This window comes from Pteropus medius, unplaced genomic scaffold (assembly GCF_902729225.1).
Source record: "Pteropus medius unplaced genomic scaffold, Ma_sr-lr_union100, whole genome shotgun sequence".
Taxonomy (NCBI): Eukaryota; Metazoa; Chordata; class Mammalia; order Chiroptera; family Pteropodidae; genus Pteropus; species Pteropus medius.
This window is the reverse complement of record NW_024342475.1, coordinates 4,850,193-4,876,415: the sequence shown is the minus strand read 5'-3', so window position 1 is coordinate 4,876,415 and position 26,223 is coordinate 4,850,193. Positions and strand designations below refer to the sequence as shown.

General features: G+C 33.4%; 1 protein-coding gene across 8 annotated transcripts in view; it reads right to left on the bottom strand.

Moving 5' to 3' along the window:
- The window catches only part of NALF1 (NALCN channel auxiliary factor 1), a 538,865-nt gene extending 512,648 nt beyond the window's left edge, over positions 1-26,217 (bottom strand). For 7 of the 8 annotated variants that reach the window (XR_005653614.1, XM_039866302.1, XM_039866309.1 and 4 more), the window contains exon 1: positions 24,620-26,217. Coding sequence is in view for 7 of the 8 variants with exons in the window: in XM_039866302.1 (XP_039722236.1) it covers positions 24,620-25,543 (924 nt within the window). In the remaining variant the exon portion in view is untranslated. The remainder of the gene's footprint in view (positions 1-24,619) is intronic. The other variant, XM_039866308.1, reaches the window with a different exon arrangement.
- Positions 26,218-26,223: the final 6 nt, after the last annotated feature.

The following is a 26,223-nucleotide window of genomic DNA, read 5'->3' as shown; positions in this document are numbered from 1 at the left end:
GGAAGGACTGGCGGAAGGCCACCATTTAGCACAGTTGATGCCATTAGGATATGTTGTTTAGGAGTTTGTTTGTTTTTTTCATTTAAATAGGAAAAAATAATAAAATGCTTGAGGAGAAAATAACAGGAAATCCCTAGTACTCAAATTATATATGTAAGTAATACAGGTGATAGATGTTCTTGCTTACTATTCTTTGTTCTTCTCTGTGAAAATGACTCAGGGCTTTTATTGTCCATATAAAACAGAAATGCAAAATAAAAGTTATAACCTCTGTTAAAACTTAAAAATAATAAAAGCCCAAACTAGAGAAAATAAAAGTGCTTTCATTTTTTTGTTCATTTGTTTAACCTTGTTTTTGCTTTGTTTTTTTTTTTTTACACAGCACATTTCAAAAAGACTATTTTTACATTGCCACGAGGAAAGCATATTGTTTGACAGTTCTGGGAAAGAAGTCGACTGTGTGCCTGTGTTTTACATTTTATAATATTTCCTGCATGCTGGAAGTATCACTGAAATTTCAAATATTCTTCCAAAAGAATGTTTTCCACAAACCTATGTAGAAATGTGCTTCCATATTTAAATTTCTATTATTTTAGGATACAACATGTCAATAAAATAGTAATGAATATCTTTATATTAAGAATGAAAACATTTCTTTCTGCTTATATTTATAAAAACTTTTATACATAACTTGGTGAAATACCAGTTTTTATAAATACATGATAATATCGAAAAAATTGATCTCATTTTGAAACATTTTAGACAATTTGACTATATATAGTAAGGTAAGACAAACCATAGATAATTGCTTTTCTTTAAAATACTCGATATATCATTAAAGTAAACATGATCTAAAATTCATATACTCATAGACATCAGAATTGAAAAAAGAAAACATCAGAAATGATCTAGCTCATCATTTACTTGTAAATAAATAAGGTAAACCTAGTTTAACAAAATCTAAACTAAGAAAGATCAAATTCTTTGTGCAGTCACAAAGAAATAGTGTGTCTATTATAGATATTTGCTATATTGCCTTTTTAAAATTCATTAAGCAGTGGCAATTATTATGAAGTGAAAACGTAATTTCTTTCAAAATCAAATATGTAGATTAAAAGTATATAACATAAAGATTAAAGGTAGAAATTTATACATTTATCAACAAATAATGCTATTTGTTTAAATTCTCTTTAGAATTGTTTGATTTATTTTACAGTGTTTCAAATTATACTGGACATAAGTCTCTCACAATGCCTCTTAAAAAAAGAGTTTCATAATTAAATGAGTTTGAAAATTCACAAAACACAGTGACATATGAAAGACTGAGTAGACCTGCCATAAAAAAATATAATTAACATATTTTTAAAAGCTAGCAACTCTCAGACATACTTGAGCACAAAATCCTTTATCTTTCAACATCTCTTAACCCCCAATGTAATTAGTCATTCCCCAGAACACTCTTTGAGAAAACTTGACAGTGATTTAATCCAATCTTGGCAAGTCTCTAGGAAAAAGACATCTGCCAGTGTGATATTTATGACTAGCTTTTAATTTAGGTATCACTAAGACACTCCCCCTACATGCCAATGAGCTTTTGTGTGTTCTCTTCAATAACAGTATCATCTAGATATTCTTGGGTTAGCTAGGGAAGGGCCATGTGCAGTTTATTCAGGCCACTGATACTTGCCTAGGTAGTAGAAATACATTTAATATTTAAGTAATGACATTTAGCAGACCTATGGTGACTGATGACCGCATGCTTCGTTTCTACATTCCGAGTATAGTTTATTTATTTAACAAATACTTCTATGGCATTAACAATGTGCAATCTGCCTGACACTATTCTAAGTGCTTTAGTAATCTGGATTTACTTAACCTTTATAACAACCCAGGTTATAGGTGCTATTACTATCCCTTATTACAGATGAAGAAACTGAATCAGAAAAGTTAAGCAAGTGCCTGGAGGTTATAGCATTTGAAAATCACAGAGACAAAGTTTGAATGTAGACAATCTGACTATGGAGCTCGGGCACCACTTAGAGAATCATCTCCATGATCTGTTGCTCTACCAAAGGACATATTGTTAAGTGACAAGATCTCAAAGCTCACCTTATTGATGGCTGTCTTCCTATTTGTGGCATGTGGCACAATCACATAATTGTGGATCTTATAATATTGATCTTAAAAGTATTGGTTGGAGCAAACTTATTTGACTTTCTCAAAGAACTGATGATCATCTGAGAGCTTTTTATTGAAGGTTATATATTCTGAGTTTCATATGAATCAGAATGATTAGTAAGGGCTGGTACACACGTGAATTTTAATTACTTCTCAATTAACTGAGTACAGGGTGTATACAATTTACCCTGATACTTCCATGGAGATAATAAAAAGCCATTCAGTCAACAGATATTTATGAAATTGCTACTGTTCTCTAGAATTGTGCTGTTCAATATGGTAACCACATGTGGATATTTAAATTAAATTTTAAACTAATTAAATTTAGATAAAACTAATGATTTAGTTCCTCAGTTTTACTAGTCACATTGCAAGTGCTCAGAAGACACATTTGGCTAAGTGGCTACTGTATTGGACAGCAAAGATATCAAACATTCCTACTATCGTGGGACAGTCTATTGAGCAGAGGAGCTCTTAAATAACCTAAAGTAAAATATGGTTAATCACCTGTAACTTCCTCTGCAAAATAAAGAACAGGGTAATTTCGATGTAACTAAAGAAAACATGGTATCTTTCATATAGATTTTGACAGACTACTTTACATTTAAGATAAAAATATACTATAAGATTATAAAAGTAGCAAATTTGTGAAATTCTTAAACTTGGCAAAAAATGAAAACTTTGCTTTTTTTAACTTCTATTTGATTTTTTTTGAATGCTCAAATAATTGCCCACATCAATTTTGTAATTCTCTAATTTTGTAACTGTTATTCTGAGCCTTATTTGACTGATCTCACTCTCCTTTCCTCCCATTATAGCTCTGAATTGTATCAGTAATCTCCTCAATACATGAAATTAAAACGATATTAGCAGTAAGCTGTGGTCAGACCTGCTCGTGGAAAGTGCTGAGAGGACAGATATAGATATCTCCTAGGCCAACCACAGGGTAAGTAAGGAGAGGTGGCTCTAGTTCTTGAGCAAGTCACACTTTAAGTCCCAGAATATGCCACTTACATGGAAGTATAAAGGAGTATAAATTATTTCTGTGCTGATGTGCCTGAAGGTAGAAAAGGTAGCAAGCTCTCAGGTGAGTGGATGTGTCTCCATATACCTTTCTACAGAAGGCACACAAGAAATCAACTTTTCACATTGCTTGTCTTCTAATACTAGGAGTAAAAGCTACTTTGATCCAAGCCCAAGTCAAAAGTTCTCACCAGACATCACGCTCTGTCCTAGTACTATATCAGACCCATGTTTCATTATCTGTCAGATTTCTACAACGGAAATTAAGCACATTATGTTCAATGAGGCTAAAATGCCCCAAACCATTATAGGAAACCCTAAATTAAAATGGAAGAATATCAGGTACATGATGACCTTCTACATTATTGTCATGAAAAATGAACAATCTCTTAGTCTAAATTTATTTTAGGGAAGTTCCCCATCAAAATGTAGACATTTATCCAAACAACTCTACAGAACCTGACAATTTTTATAAATTATAAATGTGTCATTAAACAAATGAGGCTTCTGACATTGAGATATTCCAAAATTATGGTAATAATTAACATTTCAGATCATGGAGAGAAAAAGTTATACATCTAAGTTGAGCAAGATATATTTCTGAAATAACATTACATAAAAAAATAATTTACCATCCCATAAGCTAATTGTATAGGACATTTTAAATGAATTAATTGAAAACAAAATGCCCAGGAGGCTAAAGTTGAGAAATAAAACTCAGTAACTTTTAAAATAAATTCTGAACTACGGATCTCACAGCATATTAAATTTACTTTCTTCATTATTTTGTGTGTATTTCTATCCTCTTCATTTGTTCACTTTTCATAGATCCTGCATTAAATACAAACTACCTAATGAGTCTGATGAAGAATAGTATCCTTGAATACATGAATGATTCAAAGGTGCTGGATGGATTTATGAAAGGTAACTTTTTACCAAAAGTAAACTGGACGGATTTATGAAAGATGCAGTATGTATAACTTCAAGTAAATAAGTATCTTTGCAGTAGGCAATTGACAAGTACAACTGAATTTAGGAAGACAATAAGTATGGCCAAATTTAGGAAGACTATGTCTATTTTGGGCTTTTACATGCTGACTCTTATATTCCTGATATCCCAGTCTCTTTTGTTTGACAGCTAAAATTAAATGGGCAGCATCTGTCAGATGCTAATATTTATGATCAGAAACAACTACAAGCTGTTGAGCAACAAGTTGTAAGTAGCCATATATAAAATATAGATTTAAAGAAAATCTAGAAAATCAATAACTATACAAGAGAATCTTATGAAATGATGAGAAGAAAACTGATACTATGAATTTAAACTGAAAAGCCAAGTCATGATGCCAGTTCTTTTCTTTTTTTCAGGGTGTTAGAAAGAATATGAAAATTTATTATTATGTAGGTCATTCTTAAAATATACTTCAGTGGGGTTTTAAAAGACAATATGTCTTGCCTCTGGATTCAATCTTATTAAAAGAAAATTCAACAATAACTATAACTGAATTCAATATTCAGCAGTTCTCACTGCAAAATAGTTCTTCCTACTTCATCTTCTCATTCATCACAAACAATTAAAATACCTTCAGACCTTTAATAAAGCTAATCATAATACAGTAATTATATGAATCATGCTTTGATTTGAAGAAATCCAACAAGTACTGATAGTTTGACAATAAAATGAACATAGTTTGAAATGAAGAGATAGGTTTGTTTAACTTCTTTTTCCTTAATTCAAATAATATTTTGACACTGTCATCTAGCATGACTTCATCTAAAAACCACACAGAAAAAGATCATAGCTGAATAGTATTTGATTTCTTCAAGAATATAGTATAAGAATAAATGTTCTAGGAATCACAGCAGATTTAGCTAACCAGCTTTTTAAACTTTTGTATGTTTATGAAATTAAAACTAGATTTTCTCCAAATGAATACTACTATTCAACAAATATTTAGTGAACAATTATGTACTAAGTGTAGAGCAAGGATAAATAATAGCAAACTGGAGTTAATTTTACATAGCACATTAATTCTAAGCCAGTAATTATGCATAGGAAAAAAACAAAAACATACACATAGCCTAATAATCAGTTCAGAGTGTCCAGGAAGATTATTCCATTTATTGCAAAAGTAAAAAATCCAGAAATACTTTTTTAAATTCTTAATTTTTCAGTAGTTTCTTTTATTGTTTTGGCATGACCCAAGTCCAGATGAAGGACTGCTAATTCCATTTTATCCTTTAAATACCAAGATGATATTATCGGGTACCATATACTTGGAATCATTTTTCAAATAGTAATGATGTATTTGTAGTGATCCACTTCAACTTCCTTAAACAACCAGAAGGTCTAGTTTGTGCTGTGGAATAGAATTATCTTATGACAAATAATAGGTAGAAGTTGAGGTGGACAAGATGGTGGTAAATTTTTGCCTTACTCTGTTTGCCCAATTCACCAATAAAATTTATTCCTCTTCCATACAAAAACCATACCAGTTTCTCAAGAAGTATGAATGTATACATTACCATATTATCCTCAAACTATGTTTCTCATTTTTAGTAGTAAGCAACTACTTAAATAAAGATCAGGGACTAAAGATAAAAGATGCAAATCCTAAAAGAGTATCTGGCATTCTAGAATTGGTGGGGGGGAAAATTAATTCTTCTGGTAGGGTCAGAATAGTAAAAGAGAGAGAGTTTCCAGACCTCTATTTATAAAGACAGTTGCCCTAAAATGCTTTCACGTTTATTTCAAATCCCATTGCTGAAACTTTTAATCTGAATTTAGTATTATGGACAACATTCCAGACAAATGGGATTTCATATGGATGACTAAATAGGCATATGTTAATACCGCACTGGTCTAAATAAGTCAATCTTATTATTAGAATTATAAATCACCACTTACAAACTACAGGTTCTAAAGATTCATTAATTTATTCTAAAACATATTTTAGGAAACAGACTTATTCATATAAAGCAATTATGTGACATTTGTTATTCCATGATTATAGAAAATTTTTAAATTTTTAAAAAATATTTCAAGGCAAACATTAGAATTTTACACAGAAGCAATTTTGGAAGAAATATGACTTGAAAATGACCATTTTCAATTTCTTTAATTAAAACTCATTTTCCCTATACAGAATCATGCCTAATAAATATTTTACTTACCTGTACTCCCAGAGAAAAACACATTTGTAATTAATAATTCTGATGGTCTTCTACATTCATAGTTAAATATTTATCAAATATTTATTGATCTAATGACAACATAAAACAAAAAAAATCATGTACATTGTCTCAGACAATTAAAAAATATGCAAAATTGTCTCCGAATATCTAAATAATGTCTTTGAGAGACCTTTAAAAGTAATGGATATGTGAATAATCTCTAAAGTGTCCCCATGATTCCCCCTCCTGATCTACATGTCCTTGGATAGCATCCTCCCCTTGAGTGTGATCAAGACTTGTCTCCAAAGGATTAGAACTGAGCAAAGGTGAGGGGCGTCATTTTCATCACATAAGACTGTAACATCTGTCTTGCTAAGAAACCTTCCCCCTTGCTGGCTTTAAAGCACCAGATTGTGAGCTACCAAAGAGAGGACCACATGGCAAAGAACCAAGGATATCATTCAGCCAATTGGCAGCAAGTATCTGAGGTCCTTGGTTCCACTGTCTGCAAGGCATGAATTCCATCAACCATCACGTAAATCTGGAATCTGATCTTTTCCTAGTAGAGCCTCAGATGAATCTCCAGCCTGGCCCACACCTTGACTGAAACCTTGCTGAGGACATATCTAAGCTATAACCAGACTTCTGACCCATAGATATTGTGACGTAATGAACATACATTGTTTTAAATATCTGAATTTGTGATAATTTGTTACACAGACATACAATGGAATTCTCTATTTTTTCTTTGCTAAGCAATAAAAATAAACTCAACCTACTTCGTTTCAATCTAAACTTCGAAAGAAGTCAAATATAATATTATTCCCTTTTTGGGATAACCCATGAAAAATGGCCACCATTTGCTGAGTAAAAAGTGTAATAACTCACTCAGAAAACTGGTTGGTACTTTCCTTCATGATGATCATTCACTTCTTTATATCTACTCAACAATTAGATAATGGTACTTGCTCCTGATTACAATACAGTTTCTTTCATAATGTCCGTTAATATTAGCTTTTAATTCTTCCCAAAATATTTCAGGTACATTGAATGTACAAATTTGTGCAAATGCAGTTCACAATATTCCAAAAATATGGCTAGTAGGTGCATAATTAAAGAAGTGATGATTTAATATGTGTGTGAAAATGCAATTTTCTTCTAAAGAACTATAGAGAGAATATCAAAACAGTCACCCACTTGAAAATGCTTAATGTTATAAATTCAGAATAAACAATTCAATTTCAAAAAGACTAGTTAACTATGGTTTCTTAATTTAAGAAAATCTTCAAAATATGAGGATTTCAACTAAATAGCCCAGATTATTCAGCCTTAAAATTACTTTTTCCTTAAAAAGTTCAGCAGACATATTTTGATGCTTTAATTGTTTGGACAGTTATATTAATTTCCATCTTATTTGCCACATGTGGACATACAGTAAAACATATTAGTATAATCCAATTAAAGAAAAAGCTTGTCTCTCCTAAATTCTCAGAGCAGTGTGTTATAGCTCTCCAAGGCACTGTTCATATACAGCCACAAAGTATATTTTTCTAGTTAGATTGTATACAACCTGCTCATAGGCATTGTATCTTAACATCATATGTCTCATAATTTCTCAAATGATGAATTACTCACAAGAGTCAATGGATAAATATTTGTTGCTAAATGAATTAAATGAACTAGCAGGGGAAAATGTCATAATAATAGCTTCAAGAAATGACTTACCCACATTACTAACTAGAGAGGGAACAAATTCAATAAAATATATGAGGCTAGATAGATTTATTCTAATTTTCTTTAGTTTTCCTTTCCGGAACTTCTCACATAATGGAGAATCATTAAACAAACTATTACTGAACACTATCCTTGTTATCTATCACTGCATAAACCACCCAAAAATGTAATTTAAAATACCAATTTAAACCAATTTGTTACAGTCTAGGATTCTTTGGATCAAGAAACCAGCCATTGCATAATAGGGGTAGTTTTCCTCCTCTCTAAAGCATCTGGTGCTTTGAGATTTGAAGGGTTCAGGATAACTTAAATGGGTGAACGTTGGACTCATTTGGAGACTTTACTCGCACGTCTGGCACCTGTCTTGTGTCAGCTCAAAAGTAGGGCTCAACTGAGGCTGTCTACAAGAAAGCCTGTCCATGGCTTTTCTATGTGGCTTGGGCTTCCTTACGGTCCGGTGGTCTTGGGTTAATTGAGTATTTTACATGACAGCTCAAAGTTAATATATGTTCTAGCAAAATGCATGGACTTTTATCAACTATCTTAGAAGTCACAGAACATCACATATGTCTTTTGGATGAAATGCTCACAGGCATGTCCAAATTCAAAGGGAGGGTATGCTTGTACCTCTCAACAGGAGGAATGCCAAAGAATCTTCTTCCATGTTTTATAACCATCACAAGCCTGTTTTCGATTTTTCTTTCTTTTCTTCTTTACAAATAATTAGAGAAAAATATAATACAGAACTCCTAGTTTTAAGAAAGTACTCTCAAAATCTAATAGAAGAAATAAATGCTCTAGTATAGATATACAAATTTCATTTTATAGATTTATCATATAAATCAGCCACATGTTGCTAATATTTTCAGTGACTTCTTATTTTCTTTCTTTTCAATAATCCGTAATCTCTGAAAACCAGGACTGCTTCTATGCAATAACAATGTGATAGAAAAAAATATATAAAATAGTTATTAAAAGCTTTAGTTAAGAGTCCTGTGCCCTGGGCCTTTGTTTACTTATCTACAAAATGAGGATGATTATTAGACCTACTTCATAGGGTTAAATAAATGGTCTAGCAGCAACACTAGGTGCTAATTATTAACTATCATTATCTTAACAGAGAAGAAAACTGCCCTCCAGCCTTGGGAATACATTTGTTGACTATCCATGGATCAAAGTAAAATTAAAATGTAAAATTAATTTCAATCACTTAAATTTACAAACATAAAGATATAGATTTATATCAATTACTCTTATACTTGGGTTATTGACTAAGGTCAAACTTTCTTCAAATGACCAAAGCACTCACAGTACTGATTATAGTTCTTTCTATGAGTAACAGAATTTCCACAAAAACACCTGAATAGTCATTTAGGATTTAGCTTCTTGTTTCATCACTAATACTAGTTCATTACACAATATAAAATAATGCAGGCTGATGTTTGAAAAGTGATATTTTAAAATATTTGCTTGTGAGTGATTTGAATTTTTGGAGCTATTTGATCTGTCCAGATAATTTCTCAGATGATATAATAATTTTGCTGATATAATAATTTTAGTCAAGCTAGTTATCTAAATAGAATTTGTGGTAAAGAAAAAATACATCTATAGTTTTTATTCCAGTGGCTGGATTAATCAAAAAGTTTCTATTATGCTGTCAAATAGTCTCTCTTGATTTTTTCTGTTAAGTGGAAACCTCTCAATCTCTTCCAGTTTTTGGTCTATGACATGGTATAGTTACAGTAGCTTTCCGGTTTCTTAATATTCATAAACTAATCAGCCGAACCAAACAGTGATATATTTTTCTAAAGTCTTCTAAATTTGGAAAATGATATTGGCTTAAAAAATGCTTCCTTGGAAAGGTTTGAAGATGAATAGTTATTACTTTTTTTAAGTGGCTAGATGAAAGAAACACACATCCTCGCCGCAAGCTATGGCATAATTACACTGCTGTTTATTACTTTTCATACCCATAATTACCCATAAAGAAGTAGGTACGAATAAAATACTGTGCTTATATTTCCATATAAAAAGCTCTGTTCAGCAACAAAGATATCAAACACCATATTTTATAAAATTGGTATTTCATAATTATCTGATTTAGAGCTTATTGGATTTTAAGAGGGAAACTGAACTGTTCATAAAAAGTGAGAGCAAAGAACTGCAGGTTGAAATTGCAGCACTGTCCTGATTTCGAGGCTCTGAGTAAAATGCAGTTTTCACTTACGGATTGAAAATGGGACCATTTGAAAAGGAAAATTTGTTACTAAGATTTTTGTTTTCAATAGCGAATTATGAGCACAACAGCTTTTGGATTAAGAGATTTACATACCTTCTAATCTGTTCTCATTAACATGCATCTTGGGGGGAAAAAGCAAATATTCTTCTGGGTTTTCTCTCATATTCTTTCCTTCCCTTGCTTTAATAATCACTTTGTTTACACATAAATTTCTTACATATTTTTCATGTCCATATGAGTCACACATAATGAAATGTCTATTTCTAGGTGTGTCTATAACTAGGTGTGCTATGGGATATCTTATACTTCAGTGCCTAAATTACTATTGCCATATCATAATAGTGCTCAAATTATCCAAGAACAGTTTCCACTAAAGATCTATTTTTAAAAGGTAATATTCATTTGTTCTTATAGTATGTTTTTAACCTGTATAGTACACAAAAGAATATATGACAAAATGCATTACCACAGGAAATTATTACAACTTAAGTTATTCAAATGTTCTTTATGCAGCATCCTTTAACACATTCGGACTACAATTATCATATCCTTTGCAAATAATCACTGACCATTCTGAGAAAATGCACGTATTCTCTTCAGCGCTGACACTTCTGTCTCTCTGGTTTACCTGCGCATTCTACAGCAAGCAGTGGCAGCCCTGGAGGATGGCTTTTGGCCAGTACTTGGAGAAATCAGAGGAAAAGCCCATTGGGAAATTCTCTTTAATAATATATCACGTTAAATGCATCATATATCGTCATGGTATTTAAAAAACAAAACAAAACAAACAAACAAACAAAACGTAGAATAAGAATAGACTCGGGGCCATACAAAATATCTCAGAATGGAGATAGTATTTCGTGGACAAGAGTAAACTGTTATAATCAGCCAAAGGTAAGAAATGGGAACTCTCAAATATCATTATGTATTTTCTCTTGTTCTATTTGCAGAATCAATTCAGCTACTTCATCTTTTTCCTATATATTACAAATATCAGGCCATTAAATTAATAAATTTAAATAAAACATGATTTTCCCTTAAAAGATCTGAGTTAACTTTTCTACAAGTCATCAACTCTAGTCTTGACTTGGGAAAAAAATGAAATTATTGAGTGCTACATAGTATCTTTCACTATACAGTTTTAGTATTATTATGTAATTGTTATTAAAAATGCAAATTTGCACTGCTTAGCTTTTATATTTATCTCTTTAAAGTGAATACTGTGAGAATATTAAATATCTATCCAATTAAGTTGTGATAGTTCAATTTCTTAATATCACAGGTAAAATAAAAACTAATGATTTGAGACTTACAAATATCAATGGATTTTGTTAACATTCCCCAGATTTTGAAGTTATTTGAAAATGAAAATTTTATTTGTGAAAGACTACAGAATGAAAAAGAGTTTAAGTACTCTTATAGTATGCTTACTTTTGAAAAAAAAAAAAAAAAGATAAATGGCACCTTTGACTCCCGGTAGGTAAAATGCATACATATGATTGTCCTGTTTCATCCAGTAAGTCTTAAGAACAAAAAAAAAATCAAAACACCCAAAGATTGGATCTATTATTTTAAGAAGCTTAAAAAGCCAATTAGTTGAATGGGGAAATCAAGTCCATGGCTGAGCAGTCAAAAACTGTGACAGCTGAAAAACCAAATAATCTCTAGTCATCAATGAAGAGTTGGATCCTCTCCTCTTTACTGGAATTTTTAAATACATTGAATAAAAACAAAGATTAAAAAAGTCTAAACTGAAACAATATGAAAGGATTCATTTTTCTTCATTCATGATTTCTAAAATTTCAATACAGATTTAGCAAACTTAGTAAGACAAACAGAACATAGATGAAACTTGTCATAATTTACCAGCCCTCCACAAAACAAATCAGATGTAAAGAGTATGGACAGCAAGACCATTTGCATTTCTATGGTCTTTTTTTCCCCCCTACTATTTCGCTTGGACTTTGGGATGAACCCATTGCCTCAGAAAGCACAGGTGCCCTACAACTTATGGCCGAAGGGCCCATAACAACCAGTTCAGCTTTCACTATGGGGAAGGAGAAATCTTGTTTTTAAATGGTTGAAGATTGACATTGACCTTTTAAAAACATTTGTTTCTCTTTAGACAGACTCTCACAGCTTCGCTAGGATCATTGTGATTCCGAAGATTAAATATATCACCACTATCTTTTTGAAATGCCTCTATGAAAACTAAGTTCAAAATCTCTGTCACGCAGTTGATCTAGACTGGAAAGACAGCTTTGATTAGGTAAAAACAATTATTGAATCAGAAAGACGAATGTGTCAATGTTTTCTACCAGCTATTTTTCTAAACAGTAGGAGAGCGGAGTGTTGCTGCCATGCAGGGTGAAATGATCCTCTCGTCTCAGAGCAGCTTGCACAGAGAGAGTCACTAATTACCAGCTACATTTTATGACATACCTGCTTTGTTCCTTCTCTCAAGGACTCCTTAAACTGGATCCCCATTTTACAGGAATTGGTGAAGAAAAAAAAAAAAAACATTTTAGCTTAGGCCTTTCTGATTTTTAGGCTCATGTTCATTCCCTATACTAACATACTGCAACAACAACAAAAAAGTATAGATGAAGTAACTTATATTTTATGTGCCAAAGAACTTTATATTGTATCCACTTCTGCTGTCATCCACCTACATTCTCCCCTCCAAAACAAAACAAAACAAAACAAAACAAAAAACAAAAACCCTAGACATGAGCAATGATCTGTGACAGAGTGGACCATATAATAGCTAAGTCAAGCCCATGAGATTAGGAGCCAGATATTACTGGGTTTGAATTCTGGCTATGCCACACTTGCCTATGAGAAGTTCAGCACATTAATTAACTTCTCTACATTTGCTGAAGCCTGAGTCACTACATTTGTTGAAGAAAGCTATTTTCTCCATAATATTGGATTGTTGTGGGGAATAAATAAGATAAAGATGTTAAAGTTATCAGTATGGGACTTGTTTACTGTAAAAACTTAATAAAGGGATAAAATTCCATGAAAATAGGGAATTTTATACAGTAATAACATCCCCAAAGAACCAGATGTAGGTATGAGTTAATATGTAAAAAGAAAGCTGTAGAACCAGTGAGGAAAGGTCACATCTACCTTTTGTTTCTCAATCTGACCATGTTGTTGAGTCTTGCTTTGCTCAAGGGAATTATTTGAGTGTTTATAATAGTGATTGATGTGCTTGTGATCAGAAGAAAAGAATGTCTATTTTTCTGATATCGGCAATTACAAAAGAAATTAACTTATATATTAGTCTAACTCAGTTCCTATCTATCTTGAAGATAAACACATGTAGCTGATTCATTCTTCTTCAAAAGTATTCAGACTGATAACAATATGAATAGGAACCAGAGAAATAATTTTAAGCTAAAGGTGTCAAGACTTTCCTTTATAAACCAAAATATTATTACTAAGAGCAAACTGTTAGGCTAAGAAAATACTTGTTTTCTCTGTAATGGGATTTTTTTTTTTCATGGAATTAGTAATAAGTGTAGTTTCACAAGGCAGAGTTACCACTTCTGGGTGCCTCATTTTATGCCAAAGGACACTGGATGTAATATTTAAAATCATTCAGTCAACCTGCAACACGCAGACAAGATGTCCTCTAGGGTCATGGCAGACAGCTCCCAACACATTTGCACATCTTCTGTAGTGATGTGCACTGAGTTTCTCAAGCAACCTTTTCCATCGTATCCTTTAATAGAATACTATACACATTAGAGCTATTCCTAAAACACCTACATACAGAGTCCCATTCTGACCCCTAGAGCCATAGAAAGTACTGAGTATTAGGACTCCACTTAACATGACGATTTTTATAAAGTTAAAGAACATTATCATGTCTCCTTGTTTCTTCTCTTTCTCAGGGCAATCATGTTCTCATGCACAGAGCACAGCTTATAGTCTTTTATTCTACCCTACTCAGTCTTCTATATCTTGGCACTTGCCATGTTTGCCTTGTCTGCTAGCTCTAGTTCAATGCCAAGGCAATCTTTGATCCTACTTCTTCTCCCTCCCCAATCAATAGAAAACACTAAGTATGGCAGAGCGGGTAAATGTGGGGAGGTACAGAAAATAACAGAGACATCTAAATGAAACACAAAGCCAAGTTGCTAGAATGCAGGGCAAAGCTCCACCTTTAATATAAAATTTGGGGCACATGACTTTGCAATGCCTAACAAACTGTATAACACACAACTTTCCCCACGATTATTTTTACCCACTGGTTTCCAGGAAATGGAAGATTATTACAACGATTTTTCCACTTGTCTTCCCAGAGAGGTTTGTGAACAAAAGTTCTCATTCCCCTTTAGAATAATCTAAGAAGACCCACTCAATTTAAAACTCAGCACATGTTAATTTTAATCTAAAATAACAGAGAAAAATATTCAAGCTTTAGGAACATAACATTTTCAATCCAGTTGAACGTTTGTTTTCTATTTTATTTTAGCATTTTTCAATAATTTAGAGAATGTAGATGTAATGAAGTAGAGAATTTTACCATGCAAAATGCAAAGACTGCTTATAAACTTCTTATAAATCAGTGTTGTTTACCAGGAAATTTATGAGATATCAAGAAAAGACTATATTAATTTTACAGATATTTCCCATGGCTTTTTCCCTATAGGTTTGAATGAATTGCTACCATTTATTGGGCATCATCATGCTCTAGCTTAGGTACTTTTATATGCATGTGAGTTTGTTAATTTCTTCTCCATCCTATGAAAGGAATATTAGAGTTCCTATTTTAAGTAACTTGGACTATATAATATAACAAATAGTGAGTGATGCTAGGAGTTGAAAAAAATCCGGTCTATGTTAACCTATTCTTTTAACTATACTTCTTTATTAGTGTTAAAATTAATTTCTACTTTTAAAACTTTCTATCAAACATAAACTTTTTAAAGAAAAAGTGTAAAGAAAGAGCCATATTTAATTCAGTGGGTTCTCTAAATATGCCATTAAATCTCATGGCAATACATTCTTAAGAAAATAATTTATAGTAACAAGTACTATATAATTGTTGATGATTTCATATTAACAACTCGTAATTATTTTATATTATTTAAAAATGAGTTTTCTACTTTGTTTTAGTGTATTCAAGTTGATTTTTGTGTTTATTTTCTGAAATACTGAAATTAAATTATTGTTCCTGTTTAAAATATAAACAATGAAACAAAGGCTCTTAGGTCTACAGCAGAATGCACAAATACAACCTCTCCTCCTCCCTAGGGCTAGCAATAGATGGAAGCTCGTCATCTCTTATTTGGGATCTGATGCCATCATTAATTTTTTCTGAATCTAATACTTTCAGTCTCGTACTCTCAATTGGGTTCTAGATCAAAAGCTACAAAATTTCTAAAGTTTATTTCATCACAAAATATTTATCTCTTTAAACACATCTTTGCACTTATTCTGTTTTATTTTTGTTTTCACTGCCTAACTTAATGAAGAGTGGTTAGGAATAATCTTTATTTCCTCAACTCTAACTCATCCCTTAATCCATCACAATTTGACATTTCTCCCTACCATTCTATTGAAACTACTCTTATAAGGTCAACAAATGTAATTGCCAAATTCAGTGACCTATTTCTAGGCTTCATCCTACAAACCCTTTCTCAAGTTAAGACACTCCTGACTGATTCTGAATCTCTCTTAAAATCCTATGACTTTCTATCATAACATTCTCATGACTGTTTCTCTTCTTTGCCTCTGCTGTCCCTCTCCCTCCTCTCTCTCGCCTCTCTCTCGCCTCTCTCTCATCTCTCTCTCTCTCTCTCTCTCTCTCTCTCTCTCTCATTTTTACTCTCATTCCTTGTTCCTTCCCAGCATCTTCACCTGGTACCTTTCCACCCAAACCCTTAACGGTTGTTCTTTCTTAGGATTCATCTTTGGCATTCTCTTCATATAATCTGTTTCCATTAAGTCATCTAATCTCTGCCCAAAGCTTCCTGAATCAAAACACCATGTAGAATGAACTTCACACCTGAAATCCCTACTCACATGGCATAATATATACTGAATATCTCCTGATATATCATTATATCCCAAAATGAATTCCTTGCTTCTTTCACCAATCTCAATTCTAATTCTTCCTCCTATACTTCCTATCTCATTAAATGGTACCAAGAATCAGTCTCACCTTTTACAAAGCTTGAATTGTATTCTTTCTTTGCATAATTAGTAAATTTGAATTCATAAAAGTCTCCCGAATCTTGCCTTTCTTCTTCACTTCCATAGCCCCAGCAGTCATTTAGAATTTTCTGTCCAACACAGTAGCTACTTGCCACTTGGGCCTATTTAAATTTAGACTAATTAAAATTAAATGAAATTTAAAATTCAGTTCTTAACTCATCTTAGCCATAGTTCAAGTGCTCAGCAGCCACACATGGCTGGTGGCTACCACATTAGATAGGGTAAAGGATAAAACATTTCCAACTCTGTAGAAAGTTCTGTTGGAGAGTGCTGATTTAGAGTAATCATCATATTACTCCTAAGGAAGACAGTAGATTCTGAATTGGTCTCTCTGGCATAAGTTCACCTTGCTCTGACCTATTATCACACTGCTGTCACAGCTAATACTTGAGAAAAACAAATCATTCCAAGTGAATTCTTTGATTAAAATTCTTCTCTGATAATTTATCACACAAGGAATGAAACTCAAAGACCTTCGCATAGGATACATGATCCTTCACAATTGAGCACTAACTTCTTCCCAGAGGTATTTCCTACAGCTTTTGACATACACCTTACTCAGTGTTACAGATGGAATGTTTCCCCTCAAACTCATATGTTGAAGCCCTGACCTCCAGTGTGACTATAATTGAAGACAGGGCCTATAGGGAGCTAATAAAGATTATATAAAAATTAAGATTTCTAAATATTATAGAAGTCAGGCAATATATGAACAATTCTTTACTAATAAACACAAACATCTTTTAAAACAATAAGGTAAAAATTGGACTGCTGATTAAAAATCATAAACAAAAAGTGATTTTATCTAATTTAACTTATGAATTCAGCATAAGAACTATCACACATCTAAGTTTTCTTGCTCCACTAAAATCTTACTTACATCCTCCACCTGCTCAACTCTAAACTGAAATCAGAAACTTAAATGTTCTGTTGATTTATTGATTTTCTTATCTCCTCCTAAGCCTTTAAAATGATGAACCTGGAATTTCTGGCCAACCATTCCAGCTGTCCTTTATTCTTATATTTGTCATCTTAGTTTGCTATATCCTCTGTAAAATAGTTTTAATGATAATTCGAATGTTTTTAAAAGTAAATTTTAAACAGTTGTTAAATCTATGTGATAGATATATTTGGGCTTATTATATTAATTTCTTCATTCTTTCATATGTATGTAATAGTTATAATGAAAGAGAAAAAGAAAATACATTAAAGTGATGAAGTGAACTTGATCATTAGCACTACCCAGCTGTTTGACCTTGGAATAATTAACTTGATGTTCTCACTTTAGTCATCTGTAAAATCTGTAATAATACACCATAGAGATGACATGAAGATTAAATGAATTAGACTGGTTTCTGACTTCTAATAAGCTCTAAAACTTGTTGGCTACTATTGAAGCTGTTCCAACACTTAAATTTCTAAGTGATTAAAATCATTTTCTGCAAGAGCTAATACATTGTCATGATCACCCATTGACATCTTAGTCCAATTTTCTTTTCAAATAAACTAAGTCAGTGATAGCTCAGTTAGAAAAAGACTGATCATTTCTGATGGGAGTGAAGATACAGAGATGAAAGACTCCTGAACTTTGGATTTGTCATGGGATGCAGGCCCTGAAAATGCAGCTTCCAATTGCCAGGAAAGGACTCAGCCAAATGATAGCAAGAAGGCACACAGAATTGAGAAAGGAAACCGAAGAGTGAAGAGTCACAGTTTTGCTTAGAGCCCGTTTTCCCTCTTGTGCAGGGTGGAGTAGCTGACAAACAAAATCCCCCAAAATTTCCAGAGAAGTGATTATTACCTATGTGTGACTAAACCACTGCTACTGCTAAGATGAACAACAGTATTTAAACAAATAGTAACCTTCCATTTCTGCAGAATTTTTCTTGCCATCTGTGGTATCTTCTACAATATTTTGTTTATAAATAACTAAACATAGAAACAGACTACCAAGGGGAGGGATCAACTATTACCTTTTAATACTTTAAATACCCGAGAATTAAATATTTTCAGGCATTCCAATACAGTACATAGTATAAGTCATTAACTAGTTATTAGCAAAGAAAGATGAATGTTAACCATTTCTTGTTTTTTAATTTTATAGAATCAGAGTAAATTAGAACATTTCATTAAGAAATTCCATTATTTGGATTATAATAATATTTAATCTGTTATTAGATACAACTCGGATTTAATGTTTCCCAGCATCATGTAATCTAAAATGTATAAAAAACTTAAAATATGAATGATATTACAATCACTGCAAAACACAATAATAGTAAGATACTTTTAAAACTAATTCCTAAATTAAGCTTGTAGTCTGTGTCTACTCAGTAGTTCTCATCTTCAAAAAACTACATGAATGGTATATTAGTTATTCTAGTATTATAGAAATAAGTAAAAAAGAAAACATGGCTTATCATTACAAAAACAAGTAAAATGAAAAAGACTTAGTTTTTTCCTAAGTTTACTAAAGTGAATTGATGAAGAAAGGATAGACCTGATTGATGCGAAATAGTGTGAAAAGCCAACTATGAAAAAAGCAATTGAGCTATATGGTTTTTTCTTAAAACCAACTAGCTATACTCCTTTTAAAAAGTATTAGCCATTTATATAGGCTAAAATTTGAGACAAAAATAATTAGGCTCCTATAATCACACAGTTAATCAGTCTCACAAACAATCATTTAATTGCTGCACTCATGTGCTCAATTCATTATTGAACTCCATTCTAGTGACTCAGTTCTGGCTAAAAGAATATCAGCAGCCAATAGGTCCATCCTTAAACACTTAAAACTCTGGTTTTTTATGCATCTACCTCCTTCTCGCCATGTTCTCTTTAGGAATATCCCCTAACTCTTTCATCCAGTTGGTTGACTTATCTACTTCCTCAACTCAGTTACTACATATTTGCTCCCCTGACCTCTAGCTATGCTTTATTGTCTTTATTTTTAAAAATATTTTTCTGAGTTCCATTCTCATCTTTTGAATGAATGAGATTACTATGTATTACTGAAGCATAGAGACTAAAAGGTTTTTCTACATTAGTTGTCATTGTCAACCAGAGCACTGGTTCTCAATCTTGGTTACATATCATCAAGAAAAGTGAAAGGTCCCAAGTTCATGACACAAGCCACATCAATGAAATCAGAATTTCTTGGAACTGGGGGCATTTTCAAAACATCCCTAGAATATTCTACTGTGCCCCCAAGGATCACTGATCTAGAATAATATTTACTGATATTAAAGAAACATCTTTGCAATGTGAATCAATGTAAACAATAAAATGTTTGGTGATGAGTCGATGTGAGGTCAACAAAGAAGATGAAGATTCAAAAGGAAATTGGCAATTGAAATTAAAGTGCTAAGTCAAATAATTCAAAACAAAATATTATTTTGTTTGAAATAGTTATCTGTACACTTGTTCTTGTATATTCAATCTAGCATAAAAAATATCTTAATGGATTTATATATGGGGGCGTATGAGACTGAGAACATTATTGATTTCTTTTCCTTTATATTTTAATTCATCTGCATGAGTGAACACCAACCTCATCTAATTAAAGCAATGAAATCCAATGTATATCAGTGATTATTAAAGCTTTGTGATTATGCCCTACATAGTTACTAATTTGACCCAGTTGTAAGTCCAAAGTAAAAATATTCATTCTTTAGTCTATAAAACAACAGACATTAATATTAAAATAAAATTTTGGGTGTTTCCCTATAAAAATAAAATACAAATCATAATATTAGTAGTTGTATGTGGAACAAAAATATAAAAAACAAAAGTCTGAATCATAAAAATGATTATGTGAGTGGGTTTAACCTTATAAATGGCCTTATTAATGGTTAAAGTGATCATGTGCATGGTTAAACTGATTTTTCACAGAACAAATCAACTATAAAAACATGATTTAAAAATAATAAAGTGGTAGGCTATAAAATAGATCTATCTGCATATGTATTCCACACTTCTGGACAGTGTCATAACGTGTAAAATAGCATTCAATAGCAAAATATTTTCTAGTCAATATTAAAGTAAAAAGAATTGTTATATATTTGATTTTATTTTAAAAAGATATTTTTTCCAAGAATCTAGAGTGCATTACACCAAAAAGAATTAAGAACTTAAGAAATGCTCAAATTGTACATTATGTAACTCAAATTCTATGTTCTCAAACTGATTAATGTTTGTGAGTAGTTCCTGCAAAGAATACAGAAAACCTCGGGTATCGTGATTTTTATTTGTGCCTAACATTAGTGGAGTATCATTTTGGTCAGGGTCTGATAAATAAAAATTGGCAACAGAATCTGCTTTAAAATGAGATTATAAAATAAAAATATGAGAGTGCGTATTCTTGAGTGTATAAAGATTAAAATTTATTCTGAGAGAACTAAAATACAGATGATGCAATGTTAATGTTAGAATCTAACCTCAAATCTGCTTTCACTAATCATCTGGCTCAAGATATACTAAATAAATAAAGTTATCAGTAACAAAAGTTTACCTGTAACATTAAAATTTATATTCCCTAAATATCCCAGTTTTATAATATATATTTCAAGTATGCTCAGGAGCTAAAGAACATATTTAAGAGAAAACTTTTGTTTAATTAAAAAAAATCAAGAATGTTAATAACATACATATGTAATTTTGTAGCTTAGAATATTGTATATTTAAATATTACCAGCCAACTTGATGATTATTACAAATTTGTCAGATTCTCATTATACATCAAAAATATTATTTTAAATAACACTACAAACTACAGAGAAGAATTATCATAATAAACTCTGCTCCTTGAATTATGTAATATAGCAGTTTGAATGCTATAGCATAGATATATGAAACAGTTAATTTTTTATTTTCCCAGAAATTACTTCCCAGAAATATATATATTATTCACTTTTTAAAAATTTAGCCAGTTATTTCTCAGAACATTAAAAAGCATTCTTGGGTAAAAATTATTGCTATTATGTGTTGCAATACAAACATTTACTAAAGTAAATCCAGGGTGTATTTGATCTCCAATTATTACGGACTCAAGGAACTATGATTGTATTAGAGCAATACTAAACGAGTTTTATTTATTTTATTTTATTTTATTTTATTTATTTTATTTTATTTTAGCACAAAGGGTCAAAAAGCCCTTTTAAAAAAAGTTATACAAAAAGTAAATTTATTTTATTTTCATATGTGTATGGAATGTGGCTTTTTTATATGGAGAGAGTATAAAACTAGAAGGTAATATGTCCTAACTTTTAAAGTTAGAAATCATTGCATTAATCTAATCATATATGGGTATGATAAAGTTAATATGTTTCCCCTAAAATATAAATTTCAATAATTTGTATAATTAATGTGGCTAAATGTATTCTTTCTATAGCTTTATAAGTATATTTATAAACTATTAAATTGGATTTCCTTATGAATATGTCACCAATTCCAGAAATATAATGCATTTACTTTTAACATAGCCTAGGACTTTGTGGATACTTTAAAATATTGAAAATTTTGCATAGAATATATATCTTGAACAGAGTCTCTGATGATAGTCATGGTTTAATAATTACAATTATGTCTGAAATAAGTAAAATGTTTACAAAGAAACTCAGACACATTCTTCAAAGACTACAAGTAACATTTTAAGCCATGTAATATAATTTGTATATTGATGTGTTTGTAGCTTTTGTAGAATCCTAAAGAAATTATATATTAAACTAAAGAACTAACCAATCAATTTGTAAGTTATCAGCCAGAACACCTGCACCTTAAATTTGAAAATGTAATTTTTTGAAAACAATTATTGTGAAATAAATGTTTGAAACTGACAAACAAAAACCACACAATCATGAAGTAGCTACAAGACATCACAGATATAAATTCTGTGTTGTGGTGATGAGAAACTCAGAAGGCTGTATTTGCTTTCCAATGTGAAGAAGAAATGGTTCTAAAAAGGAGTTAAGATTTTTATAATGTGCTTTTGTCTACTTTTGTAATGTGCTTTTTTGGTCTACTTTGTACAAAAATACAAGCCAGAAGTAGTTCCATAACATTACAAATTAGTTTAACCTACATACATCTTACAACTATGATAACATAAATATAAAGTTGAGAATTATTCCAGGCCAAGGGGAAAATAAACATCTACTTATATTTAAAATTTGGATATTTGAACAAAGATGTACTTGACATGCTTATTTAAAAATATGCAGTAAGTCTATTGACAATGCGGACTATCTTTTAAATACTGAACCAATGCAAACTGGAATTACTAGAAATTTCTATGAGAATTATATCCAGAAAAGCAGGTAGATTCAAACTATTACAAGGTACCACTTTTAAAAATAGTACACTGAAACCCTTGCGACCTTTTTATTAGTAGTAAAATTTGCAGAAATCAGTTTCCATATTTTTCCAATGCAATATATCTTGTCAAAATAAATAACTATGCAATAAATACACTAGCCATTCATTATTAACCTCTAAATTAAGAATACATTTAATCTCCAGGTGTTAATTATAATGGTGTGGTTAAGAAAAGTATGCAGGAAATTTTAAGATCCATTTATCTAGCAAAGCAGGATTCTAAATTAATGTTGTAATCTCAGTATTATTCTTTTCAAAGAACTGTTTCTGGTCTTAAAAAATGTTGACAAAGCAAGTTTGGTTTGAGTTTAGCTTTATTGTCAAAAGCACAGCTAGCCAATCGAAAGTAAAATAAGACCTTGAATTATGCTCATTTTATATAGATATCCTTTAGTCCAGTTCTCTTGTCTAAGCATCACAAAGTCTTTTGATTCATACTGCCTTGATTATATTTCCCCAACAAAGCAAGTGAGGTAGAAGGGGAACAGTTCTGTTCCTGTGTGGTATTGGGAGAGTAGAGAAGAGAAAGGAGAAGAGAGAATGTGGTGTATTATTCTTTTTTAAAAGAAATACCATTTTATTGTGTTGTTTAAGAAATTACTATTGGAACAAAACATTAAGGCTTACTGAGATTCTGTCATCATTTCTTCCCTACCAAAAGGTCACTGCAGTATCTTCATCTTCAACAGAGCTCTGGGGCAAATCTTGTTTCAGCACCACGGATAGTAACACTTCTACTGTGACAGGCACCCATGGATTCACTGGCCATTTCTTAAGAAATTTACACTTCTCCTTTGTCAATCAGCAAGGGTTACATCCATTAGTGTATTAAACAGGAAGAGGTTGAATATGATACACATTATTAAAGAGTTTAGTGTTTTTCATTCATAGTATCAAGCATTTGTCATTTAGTACTTATGGAGAGAATTCTGAAAATTCAAGTTAATTACATAAGGTGTCTGATAAAACCTAACACTGATCATCTATCACTAGATACTTAAATAAACCTTTCCACTCACATTAAATCTCAGATCAATAATTATACAAATGTCTAAGAGAAAACAGAAAACTTATGGTAAGTATACTTAAATAGGCCTCTAGACTTTCCCAACAACTAGAACTATTCCTGCAAAACTGGTGAAATGCTGTTTTGTTCTTCTTACATAAACAACTACAAATACTTTCTCTGTGCCTCGTGTCAACCAACTTAATGATTCACTATCATAGAGTTCATGTTTACAAGTCCATAGGCCAAACCATACATGCTTGTCTCTGACCCTTCTTATTTTAGATGGGGTCATCAGGATGCAGTCTCATCGCTGTCTTCCTAACAAGCTGCATTTAAATGTCATTTTTTAAAAAAGGTGACAGAGTTTGAACCAATTGCATATCTGTAGGAGATAGTTAAAGCCCTAGCTTTATTAAGACAAGGTCTTCCCCTATCAAAAGATTCCCAAAAGAAGGCACCAGACTACCAGCAATCCGCGAGGTATTCCTAACTCAAGCAGCAAGTCAAGCTCTTATAACCACAAAAACGATGATTTAAGTTAACAAAAACAGACCCCACCCCCGCAAAACTGTTTTAAAACTCTTAAAAGACACCCCAGCCAAGCAAACAGATAGAAAAGCACAAAAAGGGCAGAAAAAAAAAAAATCCACTGTTCCTACCTTACAGTCTTCAGGACACGATTTTACCGAGTACTCCTCCGATTGTAAATATTTATGGAGCACACTTTCAAACTCTTCGTATTTCTCCTGAGCGTGATGGTCGTAGTCTTGATAAGCCTCGATGCATTGCCTGCAAGTGGTCATCTCGCCGCCCTCCTTGAGCACCACATCCAGACTACAGTTCAAAGTGTTGGGACTTGACAACCCCGAGAACAACTCCCAAAGTGTGTAAGAATTACAAAACGAAAGGTAAAAATCCGACAAGTTCCAGAGCGGAGTTGGATGCGTCCCCCTCACCTGCTGCTCCTCCCCCCCAGCCGCCACCCCCCGACTCCAGTTCCTGGCGCACACGGCGTCCGCACTCTCCACCGTGAAGCACTGGCCCGAGGAGGCGCCCTGGGGGTAACAAGTCTCCAGGCGCCACACGGGTTTGGCAGAGTTTCCTAGAAAAAGAGCCTTGCTCCGGTTGTTTTTGCCTCGGTTGCCCTTGCCGCCGCCGCCGTCTCCCGGGGAGGGGGGCAGGGTGGGGGACGAGGAGGCGGAGAGGAGTCTGTGTGCCTGGGCGGCGGGCGAGGACTCCCCCATGCTCGCCAGGAGCGCGGGCCAGGAGGGCTCCTGCTGCCGCTGCCGCTGCTGCTGCTGCTGCTGCTGCCGCTGCCGCTGCTGCTGCTGCCGCTGATGTTGCTGCTGTTGCTGCTGATGCTGATGCTGCTCCTTGTCCCGGGTCCGGGTCAGCTTGGCCTCGGCGCAGAACCACAAGTGATCAGAGAGCAGGACTGTGAAAAACAAGAGAGATGCCAGAGACAGTCGCCATTTCTGAGCCCTCTCTGAATCGATGAACGGTTTCTCGTTCTCCCGGGGTGCTGCCAACCAGATTTTTAAGCCGTCGTCATACTGCCGACACATCCAAGCACCCCTGGTCATATTTTGGGAACGCACAGCCCTGGCCGACTCCACCGTGAGGGCTCCTGTGCCGGTGTCACCACAATATGCATTGACTTAAAGGGTTTAATTTCCTTATCCCCTCCTCCCGTTTCTTCTATCTCTCTCTCTCCCTCTCCCCCTCTCCCTCTCTCTCTCCCTCTCTTTTCTCTCTTTCTCTCTCTCTCTCCTTTTTTGCCTACATAAATATTACCAGGCTTTGGAGGAAGATCTGACTTGCGTCCGACCTAATCATCAGCCGACCCCATCCTCTGTAGAGTGGGAAACAATAATGCAGAGAGAGAAAGAGAGGGAGAGGGAGAGAGAGAGAGGCAGTCGGAGGAGGCTGGGACTGGCGGCCGGTGGTGAGCTGAGTGCAGGAGGTGATGGTGGAGGTGGCAGGGTGGCTGGCGCTGCTCCTCTCACCCAGGCATTGTCAGAGCGCGGGTCCCCATGGCCCTGCTGAGGACAGCCGGCTCTCCCCTGCCAGGGGCATGCCACGTCTCCGCTGCCCACTGATAGCGACCAGAGTGCTTCCTCAGCGTCTCTCCTCCTCCTCCTCCGCTTCTCCTTTTGCTCCTTCCTTTCCTTCTTTCTCTCCTCCTCCTCCTGCTCCTACTTCTCGCTGTCTCTCCCCGAGTCCGAAGCTTGGGCAGCCGCCGCCGACAGGGCTCTCCCTCCCC